The following is a 22,810-nucleotide window of genomic DNA, read 5'->3' as shown; positions in this document are numbered from 1 at the left end:
TCCGGAGACATTCGGAGTTGCTTCAGGATGGGCCAAAAAAAAAAGAAAAAAATCTCTTCAGAGGAGCTGGGAAGCGGGGTTCAAAGGCCAGGGGTGGGAGGCGCTGTCCGGCTCGCCCTGGTGCTGAACCGCCACCCCAGCCTCCAAAAGCACCTCCTCAAGGCTGGGGTCCCCGCCGTGACACCGCGGGTCGTTCCCAAGCTCACCACGAGGTGGCACCATTGCTCCAGCCAGCCGCCGTGGGTCAGCGCCTCTGCTCGTGGGCACGGTCGCTGCGAGGAACCCGGGAAAAGATGGGGCGAAGAGGAAGGGGTCCCCGCCCCTGCGGGGTCCTCAGGCTCAACCGCCAGGACATCCTATTTTCTCCCCTACTTATTCACGTTCATTTTCTGGTCTAGACTAGAACCCTGCGCTCTCGGGATCCGCAGCCAGGACACAGGGGCGTGAAACTTCACCTCCCTCTCGCCAGCCACTTGGCACCCCCAAGCCGCTTCACCTGCGCGCATGCGCTGATCCCAGTGGCTCTGATCCCGACCGGCTGACGGGGGCGGGGCCTAGTGAGGATTGGGGCGGGACTCGGGGTGCTGATTGACAATCCGACTGTGCGGCTGGGACAGTCCCCAGCTCCCGATCCGGCGGGAGGGAGGGGGGAGGGGCGGGATTTCCTGCGGGAGGCGCCGAGCCGGCCTTGGAAAGGAGGAGAAAGGGGTTGCGGGTGTGGGGGACAGTGGAAACCAGCGTCCAGAGTGCCTGGGACTGAGCACGGCCAGCCGGACCCCCGGCGGGGCGGCCGGGAGAGGTGAGGCTGCGTGGCCCCGGCTGGGGGTCAGAACCCCTGAGAGCATAGGCAAACTAACTTTCTTGTCCGATCGGCGGGCGCCTCCATCTCTGTGCTCCTTCCGCCTTCCTCGAGCCCCGCTTTTCGTTCTGTATCTGTCCCTCCGACTCTTGACTCTGCGGGTCCTTCTTGCCGCTTTGTTCCCGGGGTCGGTCGGGGCTGGGCTGGGCTGCGGGGAGCTGCGCGGCGCTCGAGGGGCATTCCGAGGGGCGGGGGAGCCAGCCGACCCCAGGCACTGCCAGGAGCACCCTCCCCCGGTGCGGTCGCGGGTTTTGTGGAGGAGTGCCCTCCGGCTTGGGCTCGGGACTTGGGAGGAATGAGGGGCTCCCCACCTGGGCCCCAGGCCTGCCTGAGTCTCATGCCACAAGATTCTGGCAACAAAATCACCGCCACCGAGGAACCGACTTAAGGTTTTGTGCGGGAAGTCGAGAGCTGGGGTTTCAGGTTCAGGCTTGGGGGGCAGTTGGCTAGCTGTGTCCAAGCCCTGTCCTGGATCTCTACCCAGCTTCTGCCTCACGCTGCAGAAGCCGCAAGGACGGCTTAGCAACAGGTGCTGTAGAACGTCCCTATCCAACAGGTAGACCTCACCCGGAAAAAGAGGGGCAGAAGCTCCCCAGCCCACCCTCTAAGTGGAGCTGGGATGTTCACTTATTAAAGTGAAGCCTCGGTAGTGAGGAGTCTGAGGGCAGACACCGTGGACAGGGGGTGACCCCTGCCCATTTGCCTGTGCCACTCTTACCTTTTGGCTCCGCCTGTTGTCTGTGGGTGTCAGAGCCTGGGGCTGTGGAGAATGGGCAGCTGGTCCTGCCTACCCCAGTGTCTTCTGCTGCCAAGCCCCCCCCCTCCCCGCCCAGGGTTGAGGTGCTGCCCAGTGCCATGGGGGCACAGGCAACTCAGCCTCTCCCTCCTGGAATGCCACCCTCTTCCCTTTGCATGTATATACTTCTCTCAACACAGCAGCTTCCTCCCCTCCCTGAGTGGCTCAGACCCTCCATGACTCCCGGGACACCTAAAGTGATTTGGGGCTCTCTAGAGTCCTGTCTTGGTCATCTCCTGTGTCCTGTTTCCTGGCTGTGACCCAGCTTTTCAGCAGAGGACCTGTGCCTTTTCCAGACCCCCCAGGACTTGTCGCCGGCTGCTGCCTCATGCTGGAGGGAATGCTGACTGCTCTCTGGATGGGCATTGGTGCTTCTGAGCTAACCCAGGAAAATTGGCGGGCCCAGTCCTGGCCCATCCCAAGGCCGACGGAAGCTGCAGGCTGATCTGAGTCCAGATTTCCACACAGCCTCCACCCCCTAGAGACTGGCTTTCCTGTCTGTGGTGGCAGTTCCCGGAGCACCTTGAGGGACTATATCTCTGCCTGACAAGGAGCCCATTGCCTGGGACACCAGATTTGTTTCCCCAGGACCAGGAGTCCTCCAAAGCATTGAGGCATGGAGAACTGACACTTGGTTGGACCCGAGTCTTGCCTCTTCCTGGACTCTGAAGCCCAGAGCCTGGCGCAATAATCAGAATGGGTCGTGAACAGGACCTGATCCTTGCCGTCAAGAATGGAGATGTGACCTGTGTGCAGAAACTGGTGTCTAAAGTGAAGGCCGCCAAAACCAGTGAGTCCTTGGTGGGGTGACCGTCTAACTGAGGCGTTCTCTCAGTACTGAGGTGGGGTGACCATCTAACTGAGGCGTTCTCTGAGTACTGAGGTGGGGTGACCGTCTAACTGAGGCGTTCTCTGAGTACTGACGTGGGGTGACCATCTAACTGAGGCGTTCTCTGAGTACTGAGTCGGCCGAGAGAGAAGCTGGGGGGGGGGGGAGGGCAGGGGAGGGTCACTTCGGTTTGCAGGCTTGAGGAAGAAGGACTGTTGTTGACAAGAAGGGCTTCTGTGTAAGAGAGCCAGAGAGGAAAGTGGGTCCCTTCTTGTTCTGTGTCTCCAAACGAGTCACTTAACAGCTCCGAGCCATGGAATCCTGGCCTGCTAAGTACGTTTGGTTTATGTTTTTATTTTTTACTGTGTGCCAGGCTCCGTTCTAAGCTCTGGGACCGAACTTCTGGCCCTGGAGGTTGCCTGTTGGTAGCTGGCTTTTCTGATGTGTTCTTTGGCTCTGTGGGGTTTGGTTATAGGGTGGGAAAGACTACGGAGAGTGTCAGGACTGCCGCCACCCCCATCCCATACAACCAGAGCTTCCCTGTATTTATACCAGAACTTCATGAGGGCGTCTGTAAAACCTCTTCAGAAACAGCGGTTGGGTTTCTGGTGTTGTTGGTTGGTTGGTTGGGGGCTTTGGAGGCTTAGAATCCAGGACCTCACACTTGGCGTGCAAGTGCTAGGTCATCACCGGCCCCGTATTCCCAGCCCCCAAAGAGAGCAGTTTCCCAGGGACTCACAACACCATCTGCCCGTTACTAGAGCTCTTTTCTCCCTAGCTCACCTGTTTGTTGTGTTCCTTGGAAGCGTGTAGCCGATGCTAATTTTCTAGGGGTTTCCACGACCCTGACGACTCTATCCCTGACCGGACAGTAGGGCTGGGTTCATGAATGGCCACTAAGCCCCACCTCTCAGGACCCTCTGTAATGACACAGCCTCTCACACCCACCCCTGGAGTAGACCTCTGGACTTCAGGACGAGCACCCTGAGCTCTTCCAGATCATGAGGCTTGTCTCCTCCAGGACTTTAGTCAGCCGGTACTTCTTCCCCCTCCTCTGGGGCTAGAGAAAGTGTTCCCTGAGGGGAGGGTCTCCTCTGTAGCATGGGGCTTTAACCCCAAGACACACCTGGGTCTTGTACACAGGAAGGAATCCCCAGGCTACTTGGAGACATCTTATTATCCCCGCCCACACCTTGGAGTGTTGGTGCCAAAAGGAAAGACGTTAATGGCGTGCACCCACCTGCACAGCAGGGTGGAGACCCAGCCATGAGGTGGAGCTGTGCCCCTGGGTCCTTCCCTGCTGGGGAATGAGTGAGGGTGAACAGGATAGAGGGAGGTGCTGAAGTCCCCAGGAGAGGCCTGAAGGTCTAAGTGGGGGCCACTCCCCCCCCACCTCTCTGTTGCTTTTGGCCACCCGCCCTGTGGGGCCTTGGTCACACTGCCGCTGGCCTCGCAGCCCTGGCTGCCTCAGAGAGTGAGGCCCATTGGAGGGTAGTAGGAGGGATTGGCTAGTGGCGGGAATCTCTCAACTAGGCAGGCAGGCTTCAAAAAATGTCTTCCGTGTCCAGTGGTAAAGTCTCTAGGGGATGAAGTGCCTTCCCTCAGTCCAAGGTGTGGACTCACTCACCGGTACAGCGTGCAGGTGCAGACTCGGGTGACAGGCCCGAGCCTCCTCATTAAGTCCCTGCACCGTGTCTCCCTTCCTTGTCCTCTGAGAAGCCAGAGAGGCTGGTGACAAAGATGAGGTCACAGGTGACCTGGGTAAACCTTGGGTTTGTGAAATATTGTAACCCCCTTGCTTCCTGTCAGGGAGGTATGTCTCTATCCATTATTACACAGATAAGGGAAGGGACACTCAGGGTTAGTGACTTGCCCAAGGTCACATAGCCCTGGGGTCAGATGAGAGATAAGCCCGTGTGCTTTCCTGTGTTCCCACAGCGATCACTGATTTCTGTTGATGTATCACCTGGGGGATGTTCTAAATGCATAGAGTCCCCCAAATTAAAATTATGCTAAAGAGCCTGGGACTCCAAAGCAGTTCTCAGAGAGGGATGAAGGACCCTGTACCAAAGCAAACCACTTGGATGGAGTCGCCAGGGCGCCCCTTTTCCTCTTGCCGTGCTGACTGGAAGCCTCTAGCCGATGCTTCTTTCCTTCTGCCTCCCCTGATGTCCAGCCTACACGCTCCCCGTCCTGGGTCCTCGCCGTTCACCGGCTTTGCCCCCTTCCCTCTGCCCCTCCCCATCTCCTTTCTCTGAGGTCTCTTTCCTTGACTGGAGGAAATGGATGGGCAGGGGTGACTGACTGAACTCACATCCTTTGCTTGGGCCTGAGACAGGGGTGACCCTTCCAGCCCCAGAGCCAGGCTGGGGAAGAAGGTTATGCCGCGGCAGCGGAAGTGACTGGAGCCACCACCAGGAACCAGGACCCTCCGCCCTCCCGCCAGGGTCCCCAGCCCAGTTTCTGTGAGCCTCTCCTTCACCACCTTTCCGGCTATTGTTCTGGAAAGAACAGAGCCACCTATCTGGCCCTGCCCATTCCTGCCTGTGTCCCTCCTGTCACATTGTCTGCCCCTCCCTAGAGGGGACACATCCAGCCACCCAGCTGCCCCATCCCAGACTCTCCAAGCCAGCGGGCTAGTGAAGGGAAGGCTCCCTGAAGGACTCTGGTTCTCTTCTCTTGGGACCTTGTCTTCACTGAGGCTTAACGAGGCACCTTGGCGGCCAAAGTCGTGGCCAAAGTCGTGCCGCCCAGGAAAGGCAGAATAGCCTTTGGGTCGTACACTTCCTGCTTCCGCAACTCCTGTTCTTTCCCTGCCCCAAATGGTTCTGTATTATAAGAACTGTCAGGTCAGAGGGGACGAGAGGAAGGCTGGGAGATCTGTGCTTCCTCCCCGCGTCCCCCACACATTCTCTCTCCTGCCCCTTCTTGGTTCTGTATTTACCTTTTTAGTGCAGAGTCCTTGGGCTCCACCTCTGTGTGTCTGCCCCCTCCCTCCCTGATGGAATGAGGCCCTGCCTTTCCCAGGCTGCTGGGGTATTTGGGGGCCCACCGGGGCCTGGGGGGCAGGCCTAGACCAGCATGCTTGGCACCTTGCCCAGCCTGGGCCGAGCCCGGCCCACTCCTTCCCAGCAGGGTGGGTTCCAGCAGGACGCAGGGGCTGCCTGTGACAAGGCTTCTCCTTTGCCAACATCTCCAGGAACTCCCCAACATGGTCTGCATGCCGCTGGTTCCTCACCTGCATGTAGCCCGTCCTAGGGAGGCAGTGCCCACTGCTTCTCTAAGGGGGCCCACCAAGTCAAAGCTTGTGGGTATCGAGTTGGCAGGTGTTCCCCAAGCAGACAGAGATCCATGGAAATGCCAGAGGCCAGTTTGGGTACGGTGCCCCCATTATGATGGCCAACATGTAAGGAGCGCTAAGTCATTATTGTTGCCGTCATTCGCATGCCCACAGGGGACAGACACTGTCGTGACAGCTTCGGGGGGCAGATTCTATGATCAGCCTATATTTTTGTGGAGACCAAGTCGTGTAGGTTAAATGACCTGCCCAGATGGGCAGGGCTGGCAGGCACATGACTCGGACTGGTGTCGGTATATTCTATATGGCCCTGCCCACCAGGTCCTACTCAGGGATGCCCGGAGCCCAGCCTTGTCAACATCCTGTCTGCCCTTGAATACTTAAGGCCCCCCTCCCTTCTTTCCGTGCCTGTTCCCCTCGGCCCAGTAGGACAATATGACTCTCTCCCTAACCCATTCAGGCAGGAATGCCAACCATGCGCCCCGTGGGCCTGTCCTATTGAAGGCATGCCATGCCAGTACCCCTTCCCGCCCCCTTTGGCTCTATAAACGAGCTGGGCAGGGGCTCTAGGGAAACCAGGCTGCTGCAGTGGCTTCTGTACTGTGCCCTCAAGCCATAGGGACAAGACCTGTAAAAGGCCATGGGGCAGGTGCTCTTCTGTACACCAAAAGGTCGGTTGGGGCCTTGGAGGTGGGTAATGGGAGTGCTGGGTGACAGGGTATGTATGGACAGGGCAGTTGGTGCCATGTGCCCTGATGTCCCCTACCCTGTGCCCCCAGAGCTCCTCGGCTCCACGAAGAGACTCAACATCAATTACCAGGATGCTGATGGGTAAGTGTGTGCTGCTGGGGGAAGAGTGGAATTCTGGGGAGGGGCCCACAGTCCCCTCACTCAGACTAGGTCCTTGAAGTATGTTTGCCGACAGCTCTGGGTCCTGCCTGTGTAGGGCCAGAGGGAGGGGGTCCTGCCCACCCACCTGCCTGTGGAGTTGGCCCTGAGCAAGAGGAGGCCCCCCCCCCTTGGGTCAGATTCTTCCTGGGCCCCTTCTCTCCCTGGAGGGTAGGAGCCCTCAGGCTTCTGCTCCCACGGCCCCCTCCTCTGGGCAGGCTGGGTGGGGGATGCTAGACAAATGGGCCTCTCAGCCAAGACACTGAGCCCTTTCATGCTGTGGCCCGGCTGCTGTGCGCTCCCACGGCAGGCCTGGCAGGCACAGGGGGGCAAGTAACCCATCACTGCCGGCCCCCAGAATGAGCTTGGGGTGGAAGACTATTCACTGACACCCCCTATTTTGTGTCCCCCACGCCAGATTCTCTGCTCTCCACCATGCTGCCTTGGGGGGCAGCCTGGAGCTCATAGCCTTATTGCTGGAGGCTCAAGCCACTGTTGACATCAAAGACAGCAATGGTGAGGGTCCAATGTGTCCACCGTGGGGGAAAAGGAGGGTCTCCACCGCAGCCCTGTAACCAGAGCTTGCTCCTCTTAGGACACACTAAGAGGCTGCTTCCTTCTGGAGAGAGTATGTAATTCAGGTTTCCCATTTAGATGAGGAAGCTCAGGGAGCTTATAGTCCTGCCCTGATGGTGTAGATCATCTGTGGTGGGCACAGTGAGAACTCTGACTTCAGCTCCATCCGTATAAGACCCTTTTTGGACCAAACCCCGGGGGAAGCTAGCGTTGCTGTATGGAGCTCTTCCCTGTCAGCCAGGGCGGCTCCGTCCCCTCTCTGGGCTCCCTTGATCCCTCTTAGAATCCCTTTTCCTCCTGCTAGGCATGCGTCCCCTCCACTACGCAGCTTGGCAGGGCCGCCTGGAGCCCGTGAGACTGTTGCTGCGAGCTTCAGCCGCTGTCAACGCTGCCTCGCTGGACGGCCAGATCCCTCTGCATCTGGCTGCGCAGTATGGGCATTATGAGGTGGTAAGTGAGCCAGCCTGAGGGGATGTGGGGGCCAGGAGCCAGGCAGGGGCCGCAGCCAGCAGGCCAGGCTCCCTTACCTGGCTTCCCCCATCCCAGTCAGAAATGCTTCTCCAGCACCAGTCTAATCCATGCCTCGTCAACAAGCTGAAGAAGACACCCCTAGACCTAGCCTGTGAATTTGGGCGGCTCAAGGTGAGGCCTGCAGCCCTAGGGTGCTGGGTACTTGGTACTGGGTGCTGGGTGCCGGATTCTGTTTAGTCTTAGGAGGAGGCTCTAACTGGGTGCTGCACCCTATAGGTGGCCCAGCTGCTTTTGAACAGCCACTTATGTGTGGCACTGCTGGAGGGAGAGGCAAAGGACCCGTGTGACCCCAACTACACCACACCCCTGCACTTGGCTGCCAAGAATGGCCACAGAGAAGTCATCAGGTACCCCAAGGGACCCACCCACTTCCTCAACCTCTTCCTGTGGGACCATTAGTTTCTAGTCAATGCTTACCTAACGCTTTTTCTTTTTTAAATTATGCGTATGCATGTGTTCTGTGTGGGGGTATGTGCATGTGAGTGCAGTTACCCGCACGAGACCATAGAGCCGGAGTTTCAGGTGGTTATGAGCTGCCCAGTGTGGGTGCTGGGAATTGAACTGGCCCGCTCTGAGGGCAGCACACCCTTAACCACCGAGTCATCTCTCCAGCCCTCCGCTGCTGTTTCCACTCTTGGTGTCAATGCCACAGTCCCCACACCCCTGGCAATCAGCTTCTTCCCCTGCCAGCCACCTCACAACCCCTGCCCACCACAGGCAGCTCTTGAAAGCTGGTATTGAGATCAACCGCCAGACCAAGACGGGCACCGCACTCCACGAGGCTGCGTTATACGGCAAAACCGAGGTGGTGCGACTGCTCCTAGAGGTGGGTATGGGCACAAAGACCCTACCGTTATGTGTTGAGAGCAGCTGGGAAGGCCATGGTGTTTTGTGGGGTTCGGGGAAAAGGTCTCACTTCCTCTGAGTGATGCGAACTCCTCGTGGCTGGAGAGCAGCCCCGACTGGTTTAGGCTGTCTCTTCCTAGCTCACTCTTAACCTGAGGTCTGAAACTTCGTGCTTCTCACCTCTAAGACCTGAAAAGTGATAGCAGCACCCACCTCCTGGGTAGTTGGGAGGACTAGAGGAGAAATGTCAATCGAAGTGCTTGGGGTATATTCTTGTAATCCTGTGAACCCCAGGGCGGTGTGGACGTGAATATCCGGAACACATATAACCAGACGGCGCTGGACATAGTGAACCAGTTCACCACCTCCCAGGCCAGCCGGGAGATCAAGCAGCTACTTCGGGGTGAGTGTGAGGGAGAACACGTAGCCAGGGGCTGGAGGGAGCCTTCACAGTCGGTACCAGGGTGTGGTGGGAGAGTCAGCTGGGGAGTCGAGGCTCCGTAACTGACATCTGCCCTACCCCTTCTCTTAGAGGCTTCAGGGATCTTGAAGGTTAGAGCACTTAAGGATTTCTGGAACCTTCATGACCCCACCGCTCTCAATGTCCGGGCAGGAGATGTCATTACGGTGAGGGGCCCATACCTCCTTTGTAAGACAAGGAATTGCTGTGACTTACTTGGGTATCTGCTGTGGTACAAAGCCAAGTTAAGTCTCTATGCACTCTTTCATATAATCCCTTCTAAATCGAGGGAACAGAGGTACCATTTTCATTTTCTTTTTAAGAGATGACAAAGTTGAAGCTTAGAGAACTTAAATGGATTTACCCAGGTCACATATCGAGCAAGCAGTAGAACTAGGGATAGAATAGGATTGTTTGTATGCCCTGTGGTACACGGAGATTGGGCTAGCACTGGTAACTAAACAGGTCAGCTCTGTGCGGGGAAGAGGTGGACCAGGCCTGCTGGACTGTTACTATAGAGACGGCCACTGCCACTTGCTTGGTATAGTGACTGTCCTTTCCATCCACACCGTCACAACAGGTGCTTGAACAGCATCCTGATGGCCGTTGGAAGGGCCACATCCATGAGAGCCAACGGGGCACAGACCGTGTAGGCTACTTCCCTCCGGGCATCGTCGAGGTGGTCAGCAAGCGGGTGGGCATACCTGTGACCCGTCTCCCCTCAGCACCTACCCTGCTGCGGCCAGGCTTCTCCCGGATATCGCAGCCCTCTGCCGATGATCCCCTGCAACCCCTCACCTACGGCCAGCTCCCTCGGGTGGGCCTCAGCCCAGACAGTCCAGGTACATCCTCCCAGAAGGCAGTGCAGGCCACTGGGTGCTGGCAAGTTGCCAGTCAGCTGTTAGCGGTGCCAACTCTGACCTTTATGCTTCTGCCCCCTACAGCAGGTGACAGGAATAGCGTGGGCAGCGAGGGCAGTGTGGGCAGCATCCGCAGCGCTGGCAGTGGGCAGAGTTCCGAAGGCACCAATGGCCACGGCACTGGCCTCCTTATTGAGAACGCTCAGGTAGGAGGGAGGGTACCTGGGCCTGGTCAGGGCCTGTCCATTGCCTGTTTTCCATGTACTGAGTAAGCTCTTCTTCTGTCTCCAGCCACTGCCCTCTGCCAGTGAGGACCAGGTACTGTCAGGCCTGCATGCCCCATCCCTGGCAGGTAAGAAGGGTAAATGGGACTGGTATTGGCTGGGAAGCACAGGCGGGGAGGTAGAGCCATGCCCCTGCCCATCCCTCTTCCAACCACTTCTGACGCCATTTATCTCCTTGAAGACAACCTGAGCCACCACCCTCTGGCCAGGTATCGCTCTGGGGAGATCTTCACCCAGGATGTGAGGCCAGAGCAGCTGCTGGAAGGGAAGGTGAGGTTTCTACTGAGGAATTCGCTTCAGGCCTTGGCAGAGAGTAGAGGACTTCAGACCTGGCCCTGGGGAAGGTATAGGCCAATGGGCTAGTCCCTTTCTCAGCTGACGTCTCCATCCCACCTCACTCCATGCCCCAGGATGCACAGGCCATTCATAACTGGTTAAGCGAATTCCAGCTGGAAGGCTACACTGCCCACTTCCTGCAGGCTGGCTATGATGTGCCAACCATCAGTCGAATGACCCCTGAGGTAAGTACTGTAGCAGGTGGAGGGAGGGCGCAGCAGGCAGTGGAGGGCCCTGATGTCCGTGATCTGTGTGACAGGATCTGACGGCCATTGGGGTCACCAAACCTGGACACCGGAAGAAGATCGCCTCAGAGATTGCCCAGCTCAGCATTGCTGAGTGGCTGCCCAACTATATCCCGGTGAGCAGGTGGACAGGGTGGGGCCCTTGGCTCTTACCCAGGGCTATGGCCTTGGGAGTGGGGAAGCGTCCTTTCTAGCTTGGGGAGAGCCAGGTTTTGATGGTGGCATTCTTCCAGGTGGACCTTCTGGAGTGGCTGTGTGCACTGGGGCTGCCACAGTACCACAAGCAGCTGGTGAGCAGTGGCTACGACTCCATGGGGCTGGTGGCTGATCTCACCTGGGAGGAACTGCAGGAGATAGGCGTGAACAAGCTGGGTAAGGACCACTTGGAGGCGGCCCCTGACCCCAACCATCTCCAGCATCTCTGAGAGAACTCGGGAAAAAGGGGTCTATCCAGGGCAAACGGGACAAGCCTAGACCCAGCTAACCCACCTGCATCTGTCTACCCCTGCCCAGGGCATCAGAAGAAGCTCATGCTAGGTGTGAGGCGGCTGGCAGAACTTCGAAGGGGCTTGCTGCATGGCGAGGCCCTCGGTGAAGGTGGACGCCGGCTGAGCAGGGGGCCAGAGCTGATGGCCATTGAAGGCCTGGAGAATGGGGAAGGTCCAGCTCTGGCTGGCCCTCGCCTCCTCACCTTTCAGGGCAGTGAGCTGAGCCCAGAGCTACAGGCAGCTATGGCAGGGGGTGGCCCGGAACCACTTCCCCTGCCCCCTGCCCGTTCTCCCAGCCAGGAAAGCATTGGTGCACGCTCACGGGGATCTGGTCACTCACAGGAGCAGCCTGCCTCTCAGCCCAGTCTGGGTGACCCCAGTGCCCCACAGGAGAGGAACCTTCCAGAGGGTACAGAGCGTCCCTCTAGGCTTTGTCCTCCACTCCCTGGCCAAGGACCTGCCCCTTATGTCTTCATGTGTCCACAGAGTTCACCCTCTAGCCCAGCCCCAGGGCCCCCTCCTGGTGCTCCCCGGGCCTTCTCCTATTTGGCTGGCTCTCCTGCCGCTCCTCCAGACCCGCCTCGGCCCAAACGCCGGTCCCACAGCCTGAGCCGCCCTGGCCCTGCTGAGGGGGAGGCCGAGGGGGAGGCTGAAGGGCCAGCGGGCAGGGCCCTGGGCAGTTATGCCACCCTTACTCGGAGACCGGGACGCAGCACCCTTGCCCGGACTAGCCCTAGCCCGACCCCAACTCGAGGGACCCCCCGAAGCCAGTCCTTTGCCCTCCGCGCCCGTCGTAAAGGTCCGCCACCCCCACCCCCCAAGCGCCTCAGTTCGGTCTCTGGCTCCACCGAGCCGCCTTCACTAGAGGGAAGCCCAGGACCCAAGGAAGGGGCCACGGGTCCCCGGAGGAGAACCCTGAGCGAGCCAACGGGCCCCTCAGAGCCCCCCGGTCCCTCTGCCCCGGCTGGCCCTGTGTCGGACACAGAAGAAGAGGAGCCTGGGCCTGAGGGGACATCCCCATCTCGGGGCAGCTCAGGAGAAGGGCTGCCGTTCGCGGAGGAAGGGAACCTGACTATCAAGCAGCGGCCGAAGCCGGCCGGCCCCCCGGCCCGGGAGACGCCTGTGCTCCCTGGCCTTGACTTCAACCTCACAGAATCAGACACTGTCAAACGGAGGCCCAAATGTAAAGAGAGAGAGCCGCTCCAGACTGCACTGTTGGCCTTTGGGGTAGTGGGTGGTGACACCCCTAGCCCCCCTGCACCCCTATCCTCCCAGGCCCCCTGTGAACCTCCCTCAACTTCCTCGAACCCTGCACGGTCTGAGCCTAGCAGCCTTCCGTCTCAAGGGACTCCAGCTCCTTCCCTCAGCCCCCTATCTCAGCCCCCCAGCCACCACGGGACCTCTGCTGGGCCAGCTCTGGCAACAGGCGGTCGGCTGACTGTGGAGACAGAGCCTCCAGCGGCCCCTGCTGCCCTCCTCAAAGCGCCTGGAGCAGGTAAGAAGTGAGGCCGGCGCCGGGAGGGTTGCCGTGTGCAGGGTCACGTCTAGCCAAGTCACGCGGCAACCTTTTGTCTCTACAGGAACAACTCCCAAGCCTGTGTCTGTGGCCTGCACTCAGCTGGCATTTTCTGGCCCAAAGCTGGCTCCCCGGCTTGGCCCCCGCCCGGTACCTCCTCCGAGGCCTGAGAGTACTGGGCCTGTGTGTCCCGGCCGGGCCCAGCAGAGACTGGAGCAAACCAGCTCATCCTTGGCAGCTGCACTCAGGGCAGCGGAGAAGAGCATTGGCACTGAGGAGCGAGAGGGGTGAGCCGGGTGCTGGGTGCGGAGGGGGGAGAGAAGGCTGGGCTTGGCAGCATTGGGAGGGGACGCTGCAGGCAGAGTCTGGGCTAGGGAGGCCTCTAGTGGGATGTCAGAGTGGCCTACAGGTTCCTGGTGACTGTCGCGTAAGACACGTTCATTTAGGCAAAGCCTTTGTCCTTGAGCCTCTGAACTCCTCTGTAAGGGAAGGATGGTAACTCCTGCTCCTGGGAGGTTATAAACAGTAAGAGGTGAGGTACAAGTGTGTGGCAGCAGACGCATCTCGTTAAGGCTTTCCCGTGATGTAGCCCCACAGCGACCTCTACCAAGCACATTCTGGACGACATTAGCACCATGTTTGACGCCCTGGCTGACCAGCTGGATGCCATGCTGGATTGAGCAAGAACGGCTTGTGACCCTCCCTCCCATGGTACCCACAGTGGCCTGCCAGTGTTCACCGCCTGTGGCCCATCATGGAAGAAGACCCTGGCACCCAAGGAACAGGCAGAGGGTTGGTCGAGCTGGAGTGCCCTTCCGCAGCAGAGGCCCCCCCTGCGGCTTCCAGCAGTGGCTGTCGGGCCCAAAGGGGGCTGAAAGGACTTGTCAGAGCCTGACTGGAGGGCCTCAGCTGTAAGGGAGCAAGGCCCCTCCTGTGTACAGCTGACTGCACAGCTTTGGCCCCTGAACAGGGACCCTGGTGAGAGCATTCTCTAAGAGGAGGTAGCCGCAGGGCTTTGGGATGCCTGCGCCGTCCCGCCCAGGTCTAAAGCCTCTGCTTAGGGAACTCTTCTGGCCACCCACTGCGCTGCTCCGTGGCTCTGGGAGGCTGTGAGGAGGCTGTGTACTTGGCTGGTCCCTCCGTGCAAGTGTACATAGGTGATGTAAATACACAGCAGGGGCATGCCTTTCTGCCAGTGCCCAGTGGCCCTGTCACCTCCTGCCCGTCTGGCCATCCCACCCGGGGAGGCAGTGCTGGCCAGGGTCAGAGGCAGTGAGGTTAACAGATCCCCAATGCCCAAGCTTTCACAACTGTACATAATATTTTTCAAGCAGAGAGAAATGCATATATTTTAAATGGAATTTATTCTATCTATTAACTGCCTGAGAGAATGCAGGGGGGGAAGGCCTTCACACCACAGAAGAACCTCTACCCACCTCCTGCCGGAGGACCCAGTTGGTCCAGGCCCAGGATCTGTAACTATTAACCTCTTCCCCAACTAACGCCAATGAAAGTGTCATTCCACGTGATTGGGCTGTGTTTTGGATCTGTGCATCAGACCTCCAAATCCAGGACTCTCCCTTCACCCAGACCTTGGGGCACTCATCAGTGTGGAGGGATGATGGCTGCAGCCTTGGGAAGGGAACCTTTCATGGATGTTTCATGAATCCACCACACGTTTTTCTTAAGCAATTTACAATTTTAATATAAACCAGTTGACGTTCACTCCCAAAAGGCTCATTTCTAGTAAAAAAAAAAAAAAAAAAAAAAAAAAAAGTAAAAAAGTCTCCCAGAACAAGGACAGAGCCTGGGCTGGGTCCTCCATGGATGACTTATGGCCAGCTGACGCAGGGGCTCCAGGGTGAGGTGGACCCTTTCCATCTTGCAGCCCAGAGGAAGGGGAGGGCCTCAGGACCCCAGCCAGGCCCTTGCCCCAGGAGAGGGACATGGGTGGCAGGGAGGACACAGCATCTTGCACAGCAGCAGTCACTGCTTCAACAAAAACTGAGGCTGCCATAGATGCAAGAGAGGAAGGTAAGGGGACCCCAAGAGAGGTAACACACAGGGGAGGGCTGAGGGTCCCTTTACCAAGGGCCTGAGGTCATACATTCAAGAGTGCCCCGGCAAAGCCAGGGGAGAGCCAGGGCAGTCCTGTCAAACCACGGCTCCAACCCCTCGGCTCCTTCATGAAAAGGCCCAGAGTCAGGAAGACAGCAGGGTCTCCGGTGACCAGAGCTGTGCCTCCAGTGCCATGAGGCACAAAGACAAACCCTGAAACATTCATGACACCAACGCCCCAGACTCAGGGGTCGGTCTGGCTCTAGCCCCAGGAAGCAGGGCAACGATGGCCACCATGGCCAATGGCTCAGAAGGGAGAGTTCATGCCCAGCTTCGTTTCAAACTGCAGCTTCTGTCGCTTCTGGTAGCGGACACGGACCCTGGTGAAACAGATTAAAATACAGTTGACAACTCAGCCTGGTGATTCAGGCCCGTAATTCTAGCTTCTTGGGGGCTGAGGCAGGAGGATTACAAGGTCAAGATCGATCTACTTAGTGAGAGCCTGTCTCAAAAAGTCAAAAGTACTAGAGCTCCAGTCAGGACAGTGCATCAGAGGAGCTGGGTCCCTCTCTAGAGCTCCAGTCGGGACAGTGCATCAGAGGAGCTAGCTCCCTCTCTAGCACAGGAAGACAAAAGGGTTGGCACAACCCTTCAGACTAGAGGACTGAGCAGGACGTCAGAGCCCAGCCGAGTGCTGCCGGCTCACCGAATCTCATGCAGTTTCACAACCTCATTGGTGACTACCACAAGGACCAGGGACAGACAGCCCAGGAGCCATGTCAGCAGGGGTACATCCTCTAGGCCAAAGTGGACACGTGTGTCCCTATGTGTCCACAGCTGCAGGTCCACAACTGTCTGGACCACCTGGCCTAGGAGCCTGTGGAAGGAAAGAACAGCCCTGTGTGAACCGAGTCATCTTGCTTTCTCGGTACAGTTAGTTCAAGGGCAGCCAGACCCCCGTCCTCCTCCACCTGTGGTCCCAGCCCTGTCCCGCAGCCCCTCCATCAAACACCACTCACACTACGGGCACCGTCACTGCCCACCAGAGGTTTGTCAAGGGGCTCTTTCTCCACAGAGGCTTGGTGCGATGTACATGGGTGATGGAGATAAAGACTAGAAAGATTGACCAGTGGGGTGTCAAGGCTTCCACTGACCCAAAGTCTTGCCTCCCACCTTGGGGCTTCCCCGTTAGCAGTCAGCAGCCCCAGTGAGACAGAGTCCTTACCTGTGTGCAGAACAATCAGGGCAGCTGTGAGCTTCTGAGCTGACAGCAACCCATTGGCAAAATCCCCAAACCAGGCTGGAGCTCTGTCATCATTGCTGCCAAAGGGAGACAGAGGCTCAGCCTCCTGAGGGCCCGCAGGAGAATGGCCTGGGGTGGTGAGGTGAGACGCCCCAGGACCCACCTGCAAAGCATGACTGAGGAGCAGTTGGTGAGGTTGCGGGCCCGGGCACTGTCACAGAAGCTCTGCAGTGTGAAGCCAAAGCAGATGAGGCACGAGCTGATGGTAAGGCTGAACTTGAGCAGGAAGCAGAGCAAGAAGTAGTGCTGGGTCTGTGGCATGAAGGAGGACAGTCAGTCCTGTGCTGGGCAGACCCCGCAGGCAGGCCACAGGCAGACCTGGCACCTGCTCAGCTTCTTCACGTTTTTGCAAGCTCTCTGCAAATGGTCACGCCTCAGGGAATATGGACGGGAAAGCACATTCCCAGCAAGGCTCTTCCTCAGTTTTGACCACCACCTCCACTAGCCAAGTACCAGCTCTCCAGGTCCCTGACCTCTGCCAAGCCTTCGAGGTTAGGCCTACCAGCCCCAACCCTCAGACCCTCTGGGAAGCCCTGGTAACCTGGGTCTGCCTTACTTACCTTCTTAGGAATGGATTGAAGATTTTTGCCTGTTGCCATAGACATGATGGAGCTATGTGGTGGTTTCCCCAATAGAGAGATGCTGAAATCAATGTGGGTAAAGGGACAGTGATTACTGCTGTCTCCCAACTCTCAAAGGGAACACCCACAGGGGATCTGGGAGGAGGTCCACTCCAGTAGTGAGGTGGGATAAGACAAAGGGGTCTTGCCTCAGTGCCACTTTGCACCAGAAGTGATCCCTGAGTCAGCTTGCTAGGAAACTCTGGGTCCCTTGGGATGCCCACTGGCACCCCAGCCCCACTGGCTGGGCACAGAGGGGTTTCAAGACCTCTTACCTGAGCAGAGGGTAACAGAAGCAGGACAGCCATAAGATGTCTGTGGTACTCAGGAGTGGTGGAAGCTGGACCAGACAAGAAAGGAACTAAACCAGGAAAGACAACGTCACCAAATTTGCAGACCCCGAGGCTACCTTGCCCTTACCCAACAGACTCAACATCTTGACTGAGAGGAGCAGGGAAGAGAGAACACTTCTACCAGTGGGGTCATCTCCAAAGCTGAGGGGTACATAGAGGCATGTGGCTCTACTGCACCCCGACTCCTCAGACTCACACCTGTCCCTCCCTTATAAAGAGAGGTAATAGCTGTGTAGGCCCCGGCGTACCTGAATGATCACAAGGGTCAGCTGGCACTGCAACAGGAAGAGGAAGCACTTCCGGATGCCATAGGTGGCGTGCCGAGCCTAAGGACCAAGAGCGTCAGTGATGATCCAGTCCTGCCTACCTGGCCTCTCTCAGTCCCACAACAAGCAAGCTTCAGCCAAAAGCCGTATGCCCACAGTGCTCCCGTGAGCAAGAGCCGTATGCCCATGGTGTTCCCGTGAGCAAGAGCCGTATGCCCATGGTGCTCCCGTGAGCAAGAGCCGTATGCCCATGGTGCTCCCGTGAGCAAGAGCCGTATGCCCATGGTGTTCCCGTGAGCAAGAGCCGTATGCCCATGGTGCTCCTGTGAGGAAGAGCCGTATGCCCATGGTGCTCCCGTGAGGAAGAGCCGTATGCCCATGGTGCTCCCGTGAGCAAGAGCCGTATGCCCATGGTGCTCCTGTGAGGAAGAGCCGTATGCCCATGGTGCTCCCGTGAGGAAGAGCCGTATGCCCATGGTGCTCCCGTGAGCAAGAGCCGTATGCCCATGGTGCTCCCGTGAGGAAGAGCCGTATGCCCATGGTGCTCCCGTGAGCAAGAGCCGTATGCCCATGGTGCTCCCGTGAGCAAGAGCCGTATGCCCATGGTGCTCCCGTGAGGAAGAGCCGTATGCCCATGGTGCTCCCGTGAGCAAGAGCCGTATGCCCATGGTGCTCCCGTGAGGAAGAGCCGTATGCCCATGGTGCTCCCGTGAGCAAGAGCCGTATGCCCATGGTGCTCCCGTGAGCAAGAGCCGTATGCCCATGGTGCTCCCGTGAGGAAGAGCCGTATGCCCATGGTGCTCCCGTGAGCAAGAGCCGTATGCCCATGGTGCTCCCGTGAGCAAGAGCCATATGCCCATGGTGCTCCCGTGAGCAAGAGCCGTATGCCCATGGTGCTCCTGTGAGCAAGAGCCGTATGCCCATGGTGCTCCCGTGAGCAAGAGCCGTATGCCCATGGTGCTCCTGTGAGGAAGGAGCAGAAACAATTCAACTGCCTTAGGGAGCTTCCCTTCTTCCTCCCACAGGCCAGGAAGGTAGGAAGCATGAGGTCTAGAGAGCCCAGAAGTATCATGTGTCGCAACTCTACCTTCTAGGGTACTCCAGAGGGCCCTGGGCCATCCCCCAGTAGCCATGAGACCCACCTGCTCAATGAGCCGGATGATGCTGATGGTCTCTTCCTGGCGAAAGGTCAGGGAGCAAGGCAGGCTGTTGAGTTGCCCTGATAGCTGCAGGGGAGAAAGGCCATCGGAGGCCTGGGCCATGGTGGTGCTGGTGGCATAACCAAAAGTCTCCCAGGAGCATCGGGATGGGTACAGGGGATCCAGGGCAATGCTGCTCAGTGAAGGGAAAATCCACCCATGAACTATACTCTGTAAAAACTGTCTACCACAAGACTGGAGCATCCCATCCCTTTTCTACCAGACCCAGGTCCCTGGGTCCCAGCCAAGGCAAATCCCTAGCTACATGCAGACCTATCCACCCAGGGTCTGAGAAGCAGAGACTGGCCCACGGTCCCAGAGTCCCTCTCTGACCTGACATCACTCTGGAGGAAGAGGCAGCTGTTCCGCAGGTTGGCAGAGCTGCCCAGGCAGCAGGTCACTTCCCCATACTCCTGCATGATCTTTATCATCTCACACATGGCTGTGGGCAGGTGAGAGTCACAGGAGTCAGGCAGAGCTCCGTGCAGATGCGAGCAGCAACCCACAGGCCAAAGGGACAGGGAAGAGTGGGGAGCAGAACCCCACCCAGCAGCATGCTCACATAAACGCTCACTTCAGGCTCCCTGAAATGGGCATGTCCATAGCATCACCCCATTGGGTCCCCAGCTAGTCCCAGCCCACGTTCTTTCACTCTTTAACTTTCATCCCCTCTGAGCTCCTGGGTGCCCATCCCTGCCAGAGCTCAGAAGGCGGGCCACAGCACTCACTGTCAGGGGTACAGTCAGTGAAGAGGGGCACCAACAGCGGGACGTTGTCAATGTTCTGCAGATGGGGCCGCACCTGATGGATGCCCCGGGGCAGCTTGGCCTGGAGGAAGCAGAGATGTCAGTAGTCTCAAGATAGGGAGCAGAAAATCGCCTCTCCTGCCTCCTCCTCCTGCCCTTCACTTCCTGTATTAGTTCTTGGCCACTTCAGGGGCAGAGGACAGATTCCTCAATCATACCCGGTTGCAGTCCTCCAGGAAGCTGGGGATGTCACTGTCCGTAGGCTGGAAGCTGACAAGGTCTGAGTGACCCTCCTCCTCCAAGAGGAGGAGTCCTTCTGCATCATCTCGGGACACTGTGGGGATGAAAGCCTGTCCTCACCTTGGGCCAGCCTTCCAGGAGGCTAAACCATGCCCGGCAGGTGGTAGACAACCTTCTGCCTCTAGGCCTCCACTTTTAACAGCCCACTGTTACTGCCCACAAGAACAGGGGGCTATTTCCCGAGGGAGTGTCCTTCTAGGCAGGATCTACACAAGTTTCCCCTAGCTGTACTTCCCAACAAGGGGATTGTTCCACACTCACTCCAGCCCTGTCACACTCCTTTGCCCTCACCCTGATTCAGGTCATCATGGAGAGAGCCCGCATGGCTGGGGCTGGAGGGAGGGATCTCAGAGCCAGGCATGTCACCGTTGGGCGTGAGGGAGATGTGGCAGTTCCAGCCTGTCTCCAGGCCCATCTTTTCAGCAAACACCTGTGAGAGGCAGATGGCGATGAGGAGGAAAGGCTCAGGACGATCAGTGGGGGCAAATGGGAAGGCTCTCCCCACCTTGCTTTTGAGCTCATCCTCCAAAGAGAAGTAGACAAAGCGGATGCAGGCGTTGACCAGCCCATCGATGAGGCGCACAATGTCCAGTCGGGCCTGGTACTGGGAGGACACCATGCCCATGAAGATCTGACCGCTCAGGGCCTGCATGCAGTCTTCCTTCTCCAGCACCTCCCCGATCCCTTCTTCAGGCAGGCACAAGACACAAAAGCCAGCCGGCATGTGGCAAGACAATCAGGACACAGCCCAGTCAGGACATGGAGGAACCAGCAGATTCCAGGAGGCAGCCCAGGGCCACACACATAGAGGCCACACCCAAATCAATGAGCATAAGGGCCCCAGGGGATCACACACACAGCCACACAGGTGCGCAGAGTCAGGATACATAAAGAGCCAACACACATAAGAGAAAAGACAATGAGAGGTATTCATCAGTGAGGTGACCATCCTGGGGAGCCATGCTGAACACTGCTCAGCTCCTGCCCAGCTCTATTCCAGGACTAGGGGGCTAGTCCCATCCTTAGCACATGTCTCCTGGGCTTAAGAGATAGGGCCAAATACATATGCTTGGGATGGAAAGTAGAGTTTATGTTCCTCTGTTTGGTTTTTGTCTAATTCTGATAAGACAATGCCTTATAAATGCGCCATTTTAAACCTTTCTAAGAAAACACGTTTATATACATTAATCTTCTTGAACACCACAAGAAACCCATGAGGAAGGGAGAGAAGGTATCTAGTTTTAGATGAAGAGAAACTAAAGGATTCCCCATGCCATGGGCTAGTGAATGCCACACCGGCATCCCAATTCCTGTGGACTGCTCATGGCACTTTCTTCTGAGGGATACCATATAGCCCTCTGAAGCCCGTTAGTTCCTGGGCTTCTCAGCCCCAGGGAGCCCCCATGTCATTCCCATTGAGATGGAAGTTCACGGTACCATCAGAACTCCAGCTGTTGCGGCGGATGTTTGGCTTGATGGGGACAGTGCTAGGCAGCTCGCACATGGTGAAGATGCTGTTCTGGCCAGGTACCTGCACCAGCTCAATGCACTTGCCATTGAGCTGAGAGGACAGGGTGCAGTTCATGGGCTTGTAGGCAAAGGCAGAGCAATAACCAGAGAGGCAGGCTCGCTGGTAGAAATCCAGCACTTTCTTTCTGCCAGAGAAGTAGAGCGGAAGTAAGACAAGTGGTCTTGAGATGCCATGACCATTAGGCAGGCAGGCAAACCAGCAGAGCCCCTCACTCACCTGTCAGAACCCGAGAGAGGGTAGATGTCAGCACCATCCCAGAAGTCTGTGCAGGCCTCCAAGACCACGTCAGCAGTGCCATGGGACAGCATCTGTTCTGTGCCTAGGACAGGGAAAAGAGACCACATCATGAGGCCACAAATCAGCTCCTGCCTTATTCTGACCTAGCACACCACAGTCCTTACAGAGGGTGCAAAGGTACTCCTGACAGAGAAAGGGACTTCCCTTCAGACCTCCTGGTCAGTAAGCCACCATGGGAAACTTCTAGACTAGCAATGCCCGCACTACAATCCTCATCCTTTGGAGAATCCCACTCTCGTGACTCTGGTCCCCAGGCCCAAGCCCTGCCACATCCAAGCCTGGGACGTTGTCTAGCATTCACTTGACCTCTCTTCCCTGCCCACCAAGCCCGGGAAGGTCTGGCTGAATGCCAGCTGAGCTGAAGCATGGCTTACTAGTGGCAGTGTCTTTGATGAAAAGGCTGATCATGTGGCTGAGTGGGGGGCGCCGCTTGGTGACACAGGAGGGCCGCCCCAGGGACGTCTCCTTCACAGTCTCGGCACTGGGGAGGCGGTAGAGTGCCAGGTGGTTCTCCTGCTTGAAGAGCTCTTTGGCCCCTGGGGTGAAGCCTATGAACAAGGACAGCAGGAAGGGCCTTAAGAGAGGAGACAAGGCTCCCCTGGCCACCTTACACCGTGGAACAGGTGGAAAGACAGTTGGCCCGGCCAGCTTCTGCCACCTTTCTATCCCAACAACTAGTCATCTTGCCAGACTAGAGAGCTAAGAGTGGCTATGTCCATGGCAAACAAATGCCACGCCAAGGACAGTCAGTGCCAGGCCTGCTCTGGAAGATCAGCAGTCACTCAGTCAGCCCCGCCCCAGCACCCCGCCACAGTACCGCACCTATGAGACGGGCCAGCTCGCAGAGGCCCCAGGGCACGTGCACGGGCAGCACGGCACTGTGGCTCTCCTGCAGGGCGATGTTGCACAGGTGGTCGGAGAAGCGGCAGAGGCGCTCAGTGACGCTGGCGTTACACAGATTCAGCAGCACGTTGAGGCCCAGCGGCTTGAGGGAGGTGAGGTGCAGCTGCCAGTTGGAGTCATCAAACTGGATGCAGGAAGGGTTCTGCTGATCTTGGGACAGGCTCAGCATCTCCAGGTGGTAGTCACACACAAAGTCCTCGGCCTCATAGGGGTCACCCTCTGTCCCAGGCTGAGCCTGCAGGAAATAGGGGGGTAAGGGAGGAGGTGGGGAAGGCTGTGATGCCCAAGGAGGTCCAGAACTAGCCCCACAAGCGAGCCCATCTTCCCCAAGAGGGTGCTCATGCCCACACTCTCCTACTCTACCACAGGAAGAAGGATTGCATGAGACTCCTGTGCTCTTCCAGACCCCACTGGTTCGAACT

At 57.8% G+C, this 22,810-nt stretch overlaps 2 protein-coding genes across 8 annotated transcripts in view; one reads left to right on the top strand and one right to left on the bottom strand.

Annotated features, from left to right (window-relative positions):
- Positions 1-681: 681 nt before the first annotated feature.
- On the top strand, positions 682-14,341 carry Caskin2 (CASK interacting protein 2). The gene is made up of 20 exons (XM_059272122.1): positions 682-799; positions 1,952-2,445; positions 6,562-6,613; positions 7,089-7,186; positions 7,551-7,696; positions 7,793-7,888; positions 7,994-8,124; positions 8,495-8,603; positions 8,918-9,026; positions 9,156-9,250; positions 9,664-9,925; positions 10,028-10,149; positions 10,235-10,295; positions 10,409-10,497; positions 10,638-10,748; positions 10,823-10,924; positions 11,042-11,180; positions 11,322-12,791; positions 12,877-13,099; positions 13,402-14,341. The coding sequence occupies exons 2-20, from the start codon at positions 2,352-2,354 to the stop codon at positions 13,490-13,492; spliced, it is 3,600 nt and encodes a 1,199-aa protein (XP_059128105.1). The 5' UTR covers positions 682-799; positions 1,952-2,351; the 3' UTR covers positions 13,493-14,341.
- Positions 14,342-14,586: 245 nt separating this feature from the next.
- Positions 14,587-22,810, bottom strand: part of Tmem94 (transmembrane protein 94) — a 35,063-nt gene continuing 26,839 nt past the window's right edge. For 6 of the 7 annotated variants that reach the window (XM_059272118.1, XM_059272119.1, XM_059272115.1 and 3 more), the window contains 18 exons: positions 22,308-22,623; positions 21,860-22,033; positions 21,405-21,507; positions 21,095-21,312; positions 20,163-20,344; positions 19,949-20,087; positions 19,576-19,691; positions 19,340-19,439; positions 18,945-19,053; positions 18,555-18,744; positions 17,395-17,472; positions 17,069-17,154; positions 16,734-16,815; positions 16,277-16,425; positions 16,096-16,190; positions 15,890-15,983; positions 15,577-15,747; positions 14,587-15,250 (listed from right to left, as the gene is read on the bottom strand). In XM_059272118.1, the coding sequence (XP_059128101.1) occupies positions 15,178-15,250; positions 15,577-15,747; positions 15,890-15,983; positions 16,096-16,190; positions 16,277-16,425; positions 16,734-16,815; positions 17,069-17,154; positions 17,395-17,472; positions 18,555-18,744; positions 18,945-19,053; positions 19,340-19,439; positions 19,576-19,691; positions 19,949-20,087; positions 20,163-20,344; positions 21,095-21,312; positions 21,405-21,507; positions 21,860-22,033; positions 22,308-22,623 (2,475 nt within the window). In that variant the 3' untranslated portion in view covers positions 14,587-15,177. The remainder of the gene's footprint in view (positions 15,251-15,576; positions 15,748-15,889; positions 15,984-16,095; positions 16,191-16,276; positions 16,426-16,733; positions 16,816-17,068; positions 17,155-17,394; positions 17,473-18,554; positions 18,745-18,944; positions 19,054-19,339; positions 19,440-19,575; positions 19,692-19,948; positions 20,088-20,162; positions 20,345-21,094; positions 21,313-21,404; positions 21,508-21,859; positions 22,034-22,307; positions 22,624-22,810) is intronic. The other variant, XM_059272114.1, reaches the window with a different exon arrangement.

Source organism: Peromyscus eremicus, chromosome 8a (assembly GCF_949786415.1).
Source record: "Peromyscus eremicus chromosome 8a, PerEre_H2_v1, whole genome shotgun sequence".
Lineage (NCBI taxonomy): Eukaryota > Metazoa > Chordata > Mammalia > Rodentia > Cricetidae > Peromyscus > Peromyscus eremicus.
Note: the sequence above shows the minus strand (reverse complement) of the source record. Positions and strands in the feature narration are given on the sequence as shown.

Coding starts and splice junctions, on each gene's coding strand:
- Caskin2 (XM_059272122.1), top strand. CDS start 2,352: ATGGGTCGTGAACAGGACCTGATCCTTGCCGTCAAGAATGGAGATGTG. Junction 9,027..9,155: donor GATCAAGCAGCTACTTCGGG/GTGAGTGTGAGG, acceptor CCCTTCTCTTAG/AGGCTTCAGGGATCTTGAAG. Junction 10,498..10,637: donor AGCAGCTGCTGGAAGGGAAG/GTGAGGTTTCTA, acceptor TCCATGCCCCAG/GATGCACAGGCCATTCATAA.